At 45.3% G+C, this 15,119-nt stretch overlaps 1 protein-coding gene and 1 long non-coding RNA gene across 3 annotated transcripts; one reads left to right on the top strand and one right to left on the bottom strand.

Annotated features, from left to right (window-relative positions):
- Nucleotides 1-486: 486 nt before the first annotated feature.
- On the top strand, nucleotides 487-1,345 carry LOC146575255 (uncharacterized). Its single transcript, XR_014892101.1, has 2 exons — nucleotides 487-756; nucleotides 1,142-1,345. It is a non-coding gene; the product is annotated as an uncharacterized LOC146575255 (long non-coding RNA).
- Nucleotides 1,346-1,796: 451 nt separating this feature from the next.
- rogdi (rogdi atypical leucine zipper) lies at nucleotides 1,797-12,733 on the bottom strand. Of its 2 annotated transcripts, none has more exons than XM_085269886.1 (11): nucleotides 12,259-12,733; nucleotides 9,295-9,366; nucleotides 8,918-9,000; nucleotides 8,692-8,749; nucleotides 8,528-8,608; nucleotides 6,494-6,589; nucleotides 6,318-6,416; nucleotides 5,408-5,521; nucleotides 5,273-5,322; nucleotides 4,785-4,911; nucleotides 1,797-3,540 (listed from the first exon to the last, which is right to left on the bottom strand). In XM_085269886.1, exons 1-11 carry the CDS (start codon nucleotides 12,331-12,333, stop codon nucleotides 3,499-3,501), a joined length of 897 nt encoding a protein of 298 aa, XP_085126012.1. In that variant the 5' UTR covers nucleotides 12,334-12,733; the 3' UTR covers nucleotides 1,797-3,498. The 2 variants fall into 2 exon arrangements, with proteins under 2 accessions (XP_085126012.1, XP_085126013.1); XM_085269887.1 differs by having other exon boundaries at nucleotides 8,692-8,746; nucleotides 12,259-12,728.
- Nucleotides 12,734-15,119: the final 2,386 nt, after the last annotated feature.

Below are 15,119 nucleotides of genomic sequence, written 5' to 3' on the forward strand. Positions count from 1 at the left end.
AGGGAAAATGCTTAGGAAGCTGAGTACGGCTGCATCGTTACTGATTTGTAGAATCATTTTGATTCGATACAGGATCCGATTCAATTTGATTGGAATCTGGAAAGTTTTGCCTCAGTCAGAAATATTACAATTCTGATCATTTAACAGTATATATCCATAATTTCGTATCTATTAAAAGAAAGCTGACACATGTGAGACTTAATTAGAGATGTAAACAGAGAGTTATGAAACCTGCAGCTGCAGAAGCCAGCGGGAAAAAAAGAGGCAAACACAGCGCGGACCCGACGACGCACCAAAATCTGACTCTGACGCGTCGGGTCCGCGCTCTGTGTTTACGTTTGTATGCAGAATCCGTAAACCTGCTCCCAGTTACTGTTTTAGCTGCATGGTGTTTGACGACATGTTGTGAGGTTTAACCTGAGATGCTGGCGTTTCAGGCATAATAACGTTAATTTACAAATCGACACAGGATTTTAATGAATCAATATCACTTTATTCAATTTAGCATGGATTGTAATCAGAAAAGCGATAATCAAAACCCACCCCTAATCAAGAACTTGCAAAGTAAAAACATGATCTATGTAAGGTAGCCCTTTTGTTATTTACATTTAAAAAGAGGATTAGTGTTACTGTGCGCTGGCTGAGTCTGTTTCTTTTCTTAGAAATAGTTTCTCCTGCCCTGGAGAAAATCCACTTGCATGGAACAGAAGAGGCTGTGGAGTGCAGGAACTACACTGCAAGCTGGTAGATATGCAGGTATTCCTGGGTCCTGCAGACTATCACCTAACAACAATAAACAAAATGATTTTCTAAACTGTAGCAATGTAATGTACGTATAGTGTCAAATACATTTTTGTAGTCTTCATCAGCTTTAATTCACATGGAAGTGTTCCTAAAGTCATATGCTGTAATGATATTTACATTATGAAAACATGATTTTGGACATTTCAAGTTTTTCACTTCGGCAGATGAAATGAATTGAGCAAAATCAACTCAAAATATCCCCACACGCCAGAACGTCCTCTCTTCCTCGCTGGCTCCATATCTGTCAGTGGAATGATCACCTCGTCGCTCTCTGTCACCATCAACACACTCCACGAATCCCGTGGATGATTCACTTCCTTATATCCGTTTGAATCAGGTACCGAAGCAGTTACGTGCGTAACGAAGCTTCGGACGTCACTGGTCACGTGACTTTTGCCAAACGAAGCAAGCCTCGACACAGTGCTTCTGAACCAGTGTGTTGTTTTTTTCGACACACGCTCCGGAGCGTCAGCTTCAAGCGGGCCATCACTACATTAAATTAAGCTCACTGTAAATAAATTGCTCACCTCTGGAAACCTGACATGTCTGCGTAATCTGCTTTCCTTCCACCTTCCTTGACGTTCGAGTGCGACTACTTCAGTCAGCAACCATTGTTGCTTCCCTCAGCATTTATTCTTGGCAATGACAAGGCATCACAACTGGATTTTGACTGCACAACTCCAATATCATTTTGTCTGTTTTGAGCCTTTCAGAAGTAAAGGTCCTGGTGTTTCATCTCACTGTGCTGCTGTATAACCAAGTACATGAACTTGAGCTTCATGGAACAAACTGATGGATGTTTCAGAATTCTGATTGCAAATCAGGTGCAGCTGGTGTTACCACAAACAAACAAACCGGGTCGGGTAGGTTTGGATCTCTTTCCCCCCCTAATGTAGGACATCATTACAAAAATGAATTTTGCATGAATCTTTGTCTAATATTAAATGTGACAAATACAATGTGGCACTGCATTTCCAATAATACAAATGAAGTTCAGTGATGACTTTTTTATTACATGCATCTTCAGATCACCAAAGAGAGTTCATCAGGACGAAAGTTTAATTGCACACATTCCACATTTTACATGACAGGCATCTTTAAATACATTAATACTTAGTGGAAAGAAGTCATTTGTTCATGTCTACAATAGTATTTGGTTCAAAGAAAATCAACACGAGACGAATACAAACAGCAACAGATGATGTCACAGGTAGCTTATTTAAATAAATCCATGTAGTAACAAAGAGGGAATGTGAGGTCGAGGGATGAAGGGCCCTGCTCCAGCCACGTTTGTGTTCATCAGTTTGCACAAATGTGTTTCTGCTCATCCTGCTCGTCGGGTTTTCTTACAGCTTCTGCTGTTCTGAAACAAACGTGCTGCCATCTGTACTGAGCTCAGGCCGGTGTGCAGAAGCAGACAAACACAGCACATCAGGACTGCGCAACAATCTGAACCAAAGCAGACTGGAGGAGCCATGACACGTGTAAATATACGCCGTGCGTGGTTCTCTGTAAAGCAGACCACAGGGGGAGACTGTGGCATGTTCGTGATATCACTCCTAACAGATGTTTTACCCATTACAACAACGTTTGATTCTTACTGTGTCCCACACACCCACATACTGAATGAGGGAATAATTCGGAGGAAGAGGCTGAGCTAGAGCAACACTTCCTCTGTTGATTGTGCACCTTATAAAACTGGAAACAGGATCAATTAGAGCTCAGCTCTGTGAAGAAGCATCTCAGTATCTACATACACAGGTCAGCCAATCAGCTAGTGACAGGTAAAATGAGCTGAGCAGCTGACATCTATGTCCAAACTGCCACTCATTACACCCCAAACGACCTGGTACAGTGATGACAGCCTCCAGCAGAGCCCCGTCCTCGACGTACTGTGGAGCAGGTTTGTTTCCTGTGGGAAGATTAGAAAGGTGCTACGGCAGGAGAAACGGAACAGGAGCTTCTTCAAAGACCTTCCTCCTTTGTTTACGTTCTTGGTCCCATCAAAAATACAGAAAACTGTTACCTTCATCACAGATTCGTCCTCCTGTTCCCACTCCAACATGATGCGCTTGGCAGCCACTGAAACTGCCTTTTCCATGTGCATCATAACAGTAATGCACAGGCACTGTCACGCAGCACTGCTGCTGCATGTGAGGTTAATGCTATGCAGCAGAGTGAATAGATGATGCTGTTAGTGGCAGCAGACTGTTTGACTCTGAGCATTTTACACAGTCACAGGCTTGTGGTGTCCACCTGTGTACCAGTACTACAGTACTACAGTACTACGGTACCACAGTACCACAGTACCACAGTACCAGTACCACAGTAGTAGGGCAGGACTTTACTACGAGGAAGCTTTCAAAGCGATCACCATGCTGGGACAGAACAAGTACAAGAAACGTACTTTTAGTACAAAATTAGTGTTCTACAAAACAACTCAAACACAATCAGGAATGTGAGTGTGGGTAATAAATAATTCTATTAAAGGGAACCAAATGACATGAATCCACACGGCAGTACTGAGACGCACTGACGGGACTGTCTGCTATCTGGGCTAACATCACTGGGGGCGGAGCTTTAGCGCTCTGACATCACACTGCATTTCAAATAGCTAAAATAATGAACACTTCCTTTACAACAGAGTGCTAAGTGCGAGTCCGAGCGGAGCCTGGAGGATGACGGGCTGCAGGATTAAAAAGGTCTGTAGTTCCAGAAACTGGAGAAAACCGAGATCTGCAGGGAAGGAAGCAGCTGGGATTCAGTCAAAGATGAAACAGTTTTCACTTCCTTTCACTTTCTGCTCACTGTAACAGATTTAATGGTGAAAAACAAAGAACCGTCTAGACCAAAAGGAAAGGTCACTTTATGAAACAAACTGCCAAACGGTCAAATACTTCACGCCACTGTAGAAACACGTTTAGGCAAACCGTGCTGTGATCATTTAAGCCAGAGCTCTTTGATCCCGAGCTGTTCCCACAGTAAAGACTCAGGCTGCTTCTCTAAAGTAAATGAAACAAACCCAAAGTCTTTGTTATCCAACGTTGCTCATACAGCTGTCACGTGACCCTGGCTAACGTCTCGGTTCACCCCAGGTTAGTTACAGCGGTGTGGAGACGTGTTCGTGCCCTTCATCATAACTGACTTTTTGTATGTTTGATCCGAAACACTTAAGCGTGACAAAAAGACCCCCCGCCCCCCATGAAAGCTCCAGAACCATCAGCATCAGGGGTTAGGCTAAGCCTCGCTACACTGAATGGTGGTGTTACTAAAAGTTCATATTTTCTAATTAGTTTCTGTTTTTATTTCACTTTTAGCTTTTAATTCAGTTTTCAGAGTAAATGTTCATATTTCATTTACATGTTTGAACATTTTTAGTCACATTGGTGTCATGCTGGCACAGAAAAATCAGTACAGGTGTTACAGTAGGAGCTGTCATCGAGCAGAAACGGGAGCTGGAAGCATGTAAATATAATAATAACCACTGCAGCCAAACAGAGAGCCTGACGAGCCCAGCTGTAAGTAAGCTGTTAAGACTCGACTGTACGCTGTGTTCCTGTTTTCCTCTGAAACAATAAGTCCCGTTGCAGCAGCCTTTCAACGCCTCTCTCTGTCTCTCGCTAGCAAAGTTGACCCACACAACAAAGTAAAGCTAGTTTCCAGCTACGAGCCCGACGTATCAGCCAGAGGTCCCTTTACTACGGTTCAGAGCCACGGACCTGTTTTATATACGCGTGGGATAGTTTTCTATATGAGATCGCTGCAAAAAGTGCAGCCTTACCTAATGTCCACCTACTGTTACTCATTTATATGAAGATTTAAACATCTAGCTGGTGTTGGTGTGGAGAGTAACAGTTCATTTTAAAAGTAACCTTCCAAACACTGCCGAACAGACAGCACGTGCTCCCAGAATGAATGCTCCATCTCCTCCACGTCTCTCACGTCATGATTAATAATGTGCGAGTGTTTGAGGGACTGACCTTGTCCTTCAGCTGCTGACAGAGCTGCAGGGATATGGTGAAGAACACCAGCGTGTCGCTCAGCCAAGGCACCACACACTCCACTTTGTGAACATGGCTCACCTCAAACCGGTTGTTGTTGAGCTCACTGTGTTAGCAAAATGTAAAGAGAGCTTAGATACTGTCCACCATGTACACTTTAGCACTACTGTGTGTTACCAGTAACTAGATAGTAAATCAGTTTCCATCCAAGCCAGCATCATGGGGCAGGAGCCCAGCTGTTGAGTAAGAGGCCATTTGGCCACAGTCATATTTAAATATTACTCATAGAGCCAGGTTTCAGTAATATTACACAACAGAATAAGGCTGCATCATCTGGTAATGGAAATATGTCGTTTTCTAATAATAAGCATGTACAGGAATAGTTGCAATGACACTGATGGCTCTTTGTGTAAACGTTTCACCTCCTACAACATGTTCAAGCTTCATCAGAGGACTGAAGGACTTACAACATCGCTCCAGGGCTGTGCAGCACTGAGCTCCCAGCAGGCTTGAAATTCTGCAGATATGAGAAGGATCACAAACACTGGTCACATGACAGAGGGCGGCTCCACAGACGGGTGCACGGTGTCACAGAGTCTAACCTTGGTGGTGTTAGCAGGCAGCACGTGGAGCTGGTACACAGTCAGACACAGTTTGCTTAAGTTGATGTAAAAGTTGACCATGACATCCCCGGGTATGGGAGGAGAGAACATTTTCTGGTGATCAAACAAGAGAGGCCGGTGTGAGGCAGTCAGGCTGAAACATCACAGGAAGGTTTAACCTTCAGCAGTATTACTCTGCAGTGACTTCACTGAGCCAGCACTCAGAGCTCATCAAGTCCTGCTTTAAAATTCATCATCAGAGCCAGGAACAACCTGCAGATTGCTTTGGTGTATTTCTGCCCTGGTGGAGTTTATTTCCACCCACACCACCTCCATGAGTGCTTCTCCAACCTTTCTCCTCTAACATCAGAGCAGCATGGGCTCCGAGCAGGTTCATTGGGTAACGATATAACGAGTAATACTTGATGTGGCTACTGCCACGTGGCTCTAATAACATATCCTGCATTACACAGGTCTAAAGTGTGGACAGCAAAGGTGTAAATAGCTCCTACAGGTTACCTGAAGTTAATCTCGGATCCTGTGAGTGTCGACCGAGGTTAGTCAACGCCAACCCAGACTGCGGGCGCTGGTTTCACAGAACAGTTGTGGATTCAGAGCCCAGCACTGAGACTGGGCTTTTTACAGGACCTAACTATGACTCACTGCGACTGTTCCACTTCAGCACTGCTTTTGATGCCATAGATCGCCCTCGTCTGTCAGCGGGAGCCTCCCCCCAGAGTCAGAGGGCTGGAACAGTTTACACTGCACTGACCTACAGGAGGACAGCTTCCTGAGAAACCCTGCTCTCACGAGGAACCTGATTTGACTAAACTTGCTGTCATGTTTTCTTTAAAACCTGCATCTTTACACAGTTATTCTTCAGTAAGATCACTGAGTGCAACGTGTTTACCATCAAACCGCTGGCAGCCAGCTCAGGCAGCGTCATGGAGGCCGGGGTAGTGAGGCGGTTTCGAGCTCGTGTAAGCTGCAGCATCACTCCATCCATGAGCTGCAGCATGAACACAAACGTGATGTTAGTATCAGCAGCATCAGCAGAGTGGCAGCTCTGTGCTAACAGGGACACACCTTGTTGACCTCAGCCCCAGACTTGAAGTGGTAGCTCTCGTCACGGCTGCTCAGCAGCTGCAGAGCCTGGTTCACGTGGTTCCTGGCATCTTGGATCTGATGGGCCACAGAAACGAGGACCAGTGAAGGGTGGGGGTCATATGTTAACACAAGTTCCTGAAGAAAACTGTCCAGCATCACCTCTCGGCTTCATTGCATTCACTTTTAAAAGCTAGACTAGTATGGCGTTATTTTTGTGCCACTATTCTGAGCGCACGTAAAAAAGGTTTGCAGGTGCAAGTGTTGCATTTTGAGGAGAAATTTATTTTGAGTGAACAAAATTCATTGCTGCGTGCAGAAAATGTATTTCAGCGTTTGCTGTTATCCACACACACACACACACACACACACACACACACACACACACACACACACACACACCAGCAGCCCCTCTCGCTCGCTCAGTTTTTGTACTTGCGCTCGCTCGCGATGTGTCGCTCGCGCTCTCAACATTTCTGCCCGTGTGCGTTCAACTCTTTCTGTACACGGTTATATTTGTGCCACAAAACCAGCCAATCACAGACTTGGATGCAAAAATATCTGATTGGCTGTTTTGGTCTCCAATCAGCTCGAAATGACGAAATGCAATATCCCAGAATCCATTTCGTCCAAAACTCAAACGAGGCAGTGGCGGAGGAACACAGAGGGGCGGAGTTTGAAATGTTGAGAGCGCGAGCAACACATTGCGAACAAGCGCAAGTGCAAAAACTGAGCGAGCGAGAGGGGCTGCTGTTGTGTGTGTGTGGATAACAGCAAACACTGAAATATATTTTCTGCACGCAGCAATGAATTTTCTTCACTCCTCAAAATGCAACACTTACACCTGCAAACCTTTTTTACGTGCGCTCAGAATAGTGGCACATAAATAACGCCATAGACTAGCTGATGACTTACAGACCGGCGCCTGTAAGTCATCAGGTGCAGCTACTCATACGGATAATAAGTAAAGCTTTAACTGTGAACATGTTTAACAGCTTGGTTTTTCCATGAGCTACTACAGAGAGGAGCAATCTTCTGTTTGACAACATAATCATGCAAATGAAAGCAGGACCTGAATAACTGGTAAAGTCTGTACAGAGAACTTCAATAAATAAACACGGCCTCACAATGACAAAGATATTATTCCTAACTACAAACAATGTGCTGCTTGGGGTCTTTCCATCACTGCAGAGCTCAGACATTAAGACAAACGTAGTGCTTTGGCTGTGGGACCAACATGTAGAGAGGAGAACTGGATCCACTGTCCCCTCCTGGATGTTACCAAACATCAGACATGTGAAAGAATCTGCTGCTTTGTTTTCAGCTCGTGGCATAACATGTCCCTAACATGAGAACAACATGTGACCAGTGTCACGTTTCCAAAGTAGACCGAGGCGTCTGCCTCCACCCACAGCTGCCCACACCTGCCCACAGCTCGGCTGCTTTGGGCTCAGTGATATCTTCATAATGCTCTGAATGTCAAACTGTGTTTGGTATAATTAATGCAAAGTGTTGATTCAATTCAAAGTCATGTTAGAAGCTCGCTGGTTGTGATGTGGTCAGGCCTCCCTGGTCAGAGGCCCCGCCCCTCTGACCACAGTCCTGCTCACGTTTGTCATTAAACTCTGAACAGACACATGCTGACAGTCTTATAGTTACATGGATGCATCAGGTAATACTTCTGTGATGTCACACTACACGCATGCTAGCAGAGGGCCCACACAACGTTACAGTGACCGTTAACGCCGTGAGACTGGTTTCATTGGTAGTTAATATCTGACCTAACATCGCTCTGCCTCAGCCTGGCTGCACTCTGACAAACAGTAAGAGATTGCTGCTTTGCTCTGTGTGAACCACGTCGTGCACGTTAGCTGCTTCATGGTGAGCGTTATACCGGGGAGCTGAGGAGCTGCCTTCTCTCTCGTTGTTTTCTAAGGTTTCATCCTCAAACTTCTGTAGCTGTAAAGTCAGAGAAGCAGCTACGTGTTGTATTAAGTGCAGCGCTGTTTTCTATACCTGTTGCAGTTTCCACTGTTTGTCTTCTCTAAACTGGAAGTGCAACACTTGGCTGCTCTTTGCAACCTTCAGGTTGATATCCTGTTGAGACAGAGTCAAACATTAAAGATGCTCAGCCTAAAGCAGTGTCGTTAAAAGCCTTGGTGAGAACGTCATACACTCACAGCCTGAGTCAGCACCTCCCCCTGCAGAGTCAGCACGCCCTTCACCTGATCCATGCTGCTGGAAAAAGTCACATTTTTACCTTTGGAATCATCACAGGACAACAAATACAGAAGGAAGTGGATGTGAAAGGTGACCCTATCACGTATAATGCCGACAGCGCTACATGTAACGTGATGTCACAAATGATTACCACGGTAACAGTACGGCAGTGTGAGCTGCATTTACGTTGAGCTGCCAAGGATGAAGTTCTCCTGCTTCAGCTGATTTTCAAAGCCTGGTGTCGGCATGGAGAAACGTCTGGATGCCTCCTGGTGACAAGAACACAGCAGAGACTTCTTCATGTGCTGAAACGACCTGAGAGCTTCTTCCTGCTCTGCTGTGGAGTCCTGTTAGAGGACTGTGTATTTATGGTGCTGAGGACACTTGTGTTTGCCCAGCCTTTCAGTTAAAACAGCAGCGCTCTGTCATAGTGACCTGCCAGATGCTGTCAGCCTGGCAAAGACTTAGTGTGACCAGCAAAGAGCTCCATGGGTAAAGCTCATGTATCATTTCAGCCACATAATTATGCAACTATTTCTAACACATGAAAGCTCATCGTTTACCTTGAGAACATCTTGGAGCTGCTTTAAGACAGCGTGCACTTCTTCTTTAAGCAGCCAGTTGAACTCCTCCTCCTGCCAAACACAGTGAACCAGTTTCCTGTTAGTGAGAGACAAAGATAACAGCTCGCCCTGCACGCGTACACAATTACTATTGTTGATGGTAAATGGGCTGATTCTTATACAGCACTTTTCTACTCTCCCGGAGTACTCAAAGCGCTCTATACAACATGCCTCATTCACCCAGTCACTCCCATTCTCACAAGCACTACCTCTGTACTGAGTGCTTTCTAACTACACTCACACACATTCATACATCGGAGAGCAAATTGGGGTTAGTATCTTGCCCAAGGATATTTGGCATGCAGAGTGGAGGAGCCTGGGATCGAACCTCCAACCTTCTGATCAGTAGGTGACCTGCTCTACCTCCTGAGCTACAGCCACCACCCATTATTGATCAATAATACATATCAATAACTATACGAGACTTCAAATTACTCATATGTCAGTAATTTACATGATTACCTAATAATCTGCAACATTGTGTCCAATACCCATAAAGGTGTATTTTGACTTCATCTGATTAGACTGATTGACTCTATGGAAGATTTCTGCTGCAACACAGGCAGCCGTCAGGTCAGGTCTGTTATCTGACCTTTTGTAGTCTCGCCTCTTTCAAATAATTCAACTAATGTGAGACTGAAATTGAGCACTTGAAGGGTTTGAATGGAATATTTACGCCCGTTTTAAAAAGCTAACTGGCTAGCAGTGTCATTAATAGGGATGGGTACCGGTGTCCGGTGCCATGATGGCACCAGTTCTGACATAAACGGTAGTAACCAGACCGAAAAGCAGCGCACATTTCGGTGCTTTATTTCCCTGAGCTGTGATACACTTCTAGCCAATCATTTTACGTTTCCGAGGATAGTAGGCGGGGCCAGGTACGTACGTTCTTTTAGAGCAGAGCTACAGATTAAAAATGTCCAAGGCGAAGCGGTCAAAAGTCTGGCTGTACTTCACAGCAAAAGATGCAAACTCAGCAGCAACAAGTGCTTTAAGCTGATACTGTGATACTGTCAAAGGAGGTAACACCAAGAATCTGATGAAACACCTGGCGACGCATAGCGGTTTTTTAAAAGCCCAGAAATGCGCCGTATTTGATAGCTTGCTGCGAGACCTCACACCGTGCACATCTACTGCGGGTGGGTTGCCAGTTATCGGACCCGGAGCAACATCCCCCAAAAACCCGAAGAGTAGAGTCCTGGCCCCTCGCCCTGCCAGTGTAGCAGAAATGATGAGGATGATGATGCAGCAGCAGCCGTTCTTCTCTGCGTGAGTAGCTTAATGTTGTTCGTGTGTAATTTACGTTGAGTAGGCTAACCACGTTATTACATTAATGCATGTAAGGTGAACTAGCAAACATCATCATAGCTACATGCTGCTGTCTTCTTGTTTGATGGCAGATACTCCCTTCACCCTGGCCAAAAAGGCTAAAATGACCAAAGAAAAAGTGGAAAACAGCTAAACATGAGAGGTTTAGGACAAAGTTTGTGTTTTTTCCATTGTTTAAGCACTGCTTCCAGCCAAGAGTGATACCATATATGCCCCATAGCTGCAGAAAAGGCTAACATTGTTATCTTTTTACAAAAAAACAGCTGAACATGAGAGGTTTTTGGACCAATTTTGTGTTTTTTCCATTGTTTAAGCACTGCTTCCAGCCAAGAGTGATACCATATATGCCCCATAGCTGCAGGAAAGGCTAACATTGTTATATTTTTACAAAAAACAGCTGAACATGAGAGGTTTTTGGACCAATTTTGTGTTCTCCATTCTTTAAGCACCGGTTTGAGCACCGTTTAAGCACCGGCACCGTTTCAAAAGTACCGATTTGGCACCGGTATCGGATAAAACCTAAACGATACCCATCCCTAGTCATTAATGTCGGTGTAACATCCACATGAACACAGGGAACCCTAGAACAAACTGTGGGGTGTGGCCCACTGGGGGGAGCACCGGTCTACAAGGGGACAAGCCGTTCTGCCAACGAGCCGTTGTTTCTTTAACGTCCCCACACAGACCACTGTTTCATGGTCCAGGTTCAGCCACTTAAAACGGTCTGATCCTGGACACTAATGACTCCAACAGGCTGTGACGTGGAACTAAGCAGCAGTGGTAATGTGCCGCGTGTCCACAGTGGGGCTCAGTGCAGAGGCTCGCTACAGTAGACCTTACACCCTACTGGTTTGTATGAAAGCATTAAAACCACACTGCTAATGTTCTTTCACAAAAGTGTTGACATTATTAGCTGTGATGTTACTGCCCCGTGTGTCCAGCTCAGACTTTGTTCCTGTGCGCGTCTCATTACTGAAGGACAGGCCAGCTGTGGACCGTCAGCCAGCTGTGGACCGTCAGCCAGCTGTGGACCGTCAGCCAGCTGTGGACCGTCAGCCAGCTGTGGACCGTCAGCCAGCTGTGGACCGTCAGCCAGCTGTGGACCGTCAGCCAGCTGTGACAGTGGGAGCTTACTTGTGATTGGTTGTTACTGGCAAGCAGACGGTTTTACCAGTACATGGCTGAATCTGTTCACAGCCATATTAGATCATTCCCTCCTGCTGTCGTAGAGATACACTCTGTGACATTTACACGCGTGTTGATGCCGTGTTTAACAGTACGACCCCCGCCCTGCAGGGAAAACGTTTAGGTCCAGTTTGTCATCGGTAGTCAGCAGCAAACAGAAGGCTCGGGCTCAGCTGTCGCTCTCACGGTGACGGTCAGTGAGCCGTTGCCATGGGCCCACTGACCGTCAACCACAATGTCACAGTAACATGACAGCGCGCGGGGCTAACAGCTACCGTGGGCAGCTCTGTGCAATAACAGACGAGTCAGTGCGAAGCACCAGCAGCCTTTCAGTCACAGCGCTGTTTGCTAGTGCAATGGTGCGATATACGCGACGGCTGAGCAGCTTACCAGCACAACGCGCTCCACCTGACTGGCCGTCGACGTCTTCGGGAGCTCCGACAGAGACCTCTGCGGATTCAGCATTTTGTCCTGGCACCACAAACAAACACCGGCCTCTCTCGCTCGGGGTGACGCCGTCTCACGGTGGCCTTTGGAAGCTGTGTTGCCTTCACTGACGTCGGATACAAGTTAAGTTAAGTTGAGCACCCAAAGAAACGGCGATAAGTTGAAATAAGAAACCAAACAAAAGCGACCACGACACGATGCTCCGTCACGGCAGTAGTTTATAATCCGGCCTGTGATCATGTGAGTCAGACGTTATATTCACTACTGCAGTCCATAGAGTCTGTGTACTACCGGACTACCTGTGTGCTGTCGTTACACACAGACGATGCTTCTTCTCTGCTGCATTTAGTTTGAGAGAATGAAGCTACATTTGTATTGTTTTATGACAACCACCTGAATGCAGCATCAAATTAGTCACGTGTTTAGTGCGGAGCCCTCCCATCCAACGGCTCTGGCGTAGTGGCGCCACCCACCAATCCATATCTGGCTTAAGAACTTCCGCTTGGCGTTTTCCACGCCGTTACGCAACCCACGCCTGACAGTTGGTCAAACTGGACGTGACGCAGCGTCAATGCGGCGACATTCCTCGTCCTGAGAGTTGAGTCGGGAGGAGGTCACAATGAAGTCCTGTGGAGTGCGCTGAGATTTTATGTAAGAGCGAGGGGACGTTTGCATTCACTCTTCTTGGGGGATTAGCATCACCTGCGAGGCTCACCTGCCTCCGTCACATGTCTCGCATTCACATTCATACACCTCGCTGTGATCTTGATGGCACATTTGTTTCAAGGTTATTTTCAGAGAGAGCAGGCGGACTGATGGTCGGGATGTCCGCGGATTTAATAAACAAGTTTCCATAGAAAACACAGTCGTGAATCGCTCCAAGAGGATCCAAAGATGCCAGACTGTGCCATTTAAGTGAGCAATAGTTAGTCAGGCTTTGTGAAGGTCATTCACAGTGTTGAAGTCAAAGGCGGGTAAAGCAGGAAAAAAATAAAACACCTTTTCAAGACGAATGAATCCGAGTGAGAACGACGATCGCTTAGCAGAAAGTGCTTTTCTAACAGTCAAGCTCTACTAAGGTTAGATGTTAGTTAAACTGCAAAGCTGTTTGTCTACAGTGTTTCTTCTGTGGTTCATGTACAGAAACCTGTAAACAGACAGGCACTTAACGTGGAGCCGTTGTGTCTTACTCACAGGGTCCAGTTTCCTGCACAGAACAGACATTACTGCCACTGTGCATGTGCTGAACACCCAATGAGGTATTTATTAGGTGCCGTCCTCCAGCTTAAGTAGGAAGCTGATCACACAGGTATTCACAGGTGAGGTAATCATCTGCGAGAGCTGGGAGCAGGAGACGGACCACCTCTAAAATACAAGGTGTGTTTAATCCATAATCACACTAGAGATGGCACGATACCACTTTTTTTATGTCCGATACCGATACCGATATCATAAATTTGGATATCTGCCGATACCGATATGAATCCGATATAGTGTTTTTAATCAACAAAACTGTTTTTTAAATATCTTGCTGCATTTTGTATAAGTTCATACTCAAGTTTAAAACAACAACTACACTAAAGCTATTCTGTTATACCTGTATGCAAAAAAAATATTTCATAGTTCAGCAATACTGATCAATCTAATAAACTTAGACCTACACCATCCTCCCTATTCTGGTATTTTAAAGAGTACTTAGCGTAAATATTAAGCAACCTAACTAATAGGGTTCCAACTCCCAGCAACAACAAAAATAAATAAATAAAAAATAGGGAACCACCCCTCACGCTCCACCTCATGATGCTTAATCGACGTAATCAACCTTAATTTGATGCAGTGTGAAAAAAAAAAGCACAGAAATCAATTATTTTTCAAGAAATATTAAATAGATTCAACATCTTTCTTCAACAAAATTGCAGACTGCACAGATGGTACCTTCCCAAAGGAAAAAGTACTATAGCTTACTAGGGTATATATATTAGACTTAATAGTCACTATATACAGTAATGGACTTCTATTCATTTTGCATCAAATTAAAACTTTGGGTGTCAGATAATTATTTATTAAAAGCTAGACATTTTAAATGAGAATAAGAAAGAAAAGTATGTCTTTGTGCCCCCTTTTCCCAGTTAATGCCCTATCGGCCCCCCTGGCTAAACTTTGCTAGATCCGCCCCTGCACAGTTACCAGCCGTCAGCTAGAAAAAGATCCTGGTGTAGAAAGTAATAATAAATAAATTCTAACAACAGCTGATTAAGCTTAAACGTGCTGCTGTTGTTCAGCCGCTGGTTTCCTCTTTCTGGTGCAAAGTGGGCCAAAAGCAAACCAGAGAGACGGACTCGCGACAGAAAAGCCGATCAGCTGATTTAAGCAGTTTCATGATTGAAGTAGCAGCAGGAGAGCGAGAGGCAGTCGCTTGTTAAGCTTAACGCAGGAATGCTTTACAAACATTCAGAGATGGACTTACACACTTGCTTTACTTCTCTCGGGGATAACTTTGTCGGAGATGAAATGCCGGGTTGCTAGCGAAGCTCCACATGCTATCCAGACCACCGACAGGTCCCGCATGCCACAGCTGCTCTATCACGTGATGCATACTGCTCCAACGTTCTGAGGTGAGTTACGGCGTGTTGCAAGTTTTGTGAGGTGCTTTCGTGATATTTAATGGATCGGATTACATTTTTTATTTTTCTCCGATATCCGATCCAGTAATTTAGGTCAGTATCGGACCGATACCGATACGTAATATCGGATCGGTCCATCTCTAAATCACACACAGAGACATAAAGACCATCGTGGCAAAA

Source organism: Mchenga conophoros, linkage group LG4 (assembly GCF_057382185.1).
Source record: "Mchenga conophoros isolate Kocher_MC1m ecotype Shallow Benthic linkage group LG4, M_conophoros_male_GT1.1, whole genome shotgun sequence".
NCBI classification, from domain to species: Eukaryota; Metazoa; Chordata; class Actinopteri; order Cichliformes; family Cichlidae; genus Mchenga; species Mchenga conophoros.

What these genes read in the sequence shown, in the direction of transcription:
- rogdi (XM_085269886.1), bottom strand. Translation starts at nt 12,333, where the DNA reads ATGCTGAATCCGCAGAGGTCTCTGTCGGAGCTCCCGAAGACGTCGACG. An exon ending in TGCCTGCTAACACCACCAAG is followed by an intron (nt 5,323 to 5,407) that starts GTTAGACTCTGT and finishes TCATATCTGCAG; the next exon opens with AATTTCAAGCCTGCTGGGAG. An exon ending in CACAGCCCTGGAGCGATGTT is followed by an intron (nt 4,912 to 5,272) that starts GTAAGTCCTTCA and finishes TTGCTAACACAG; the next exon opens with TGAGCTCAACAACAACCGGT.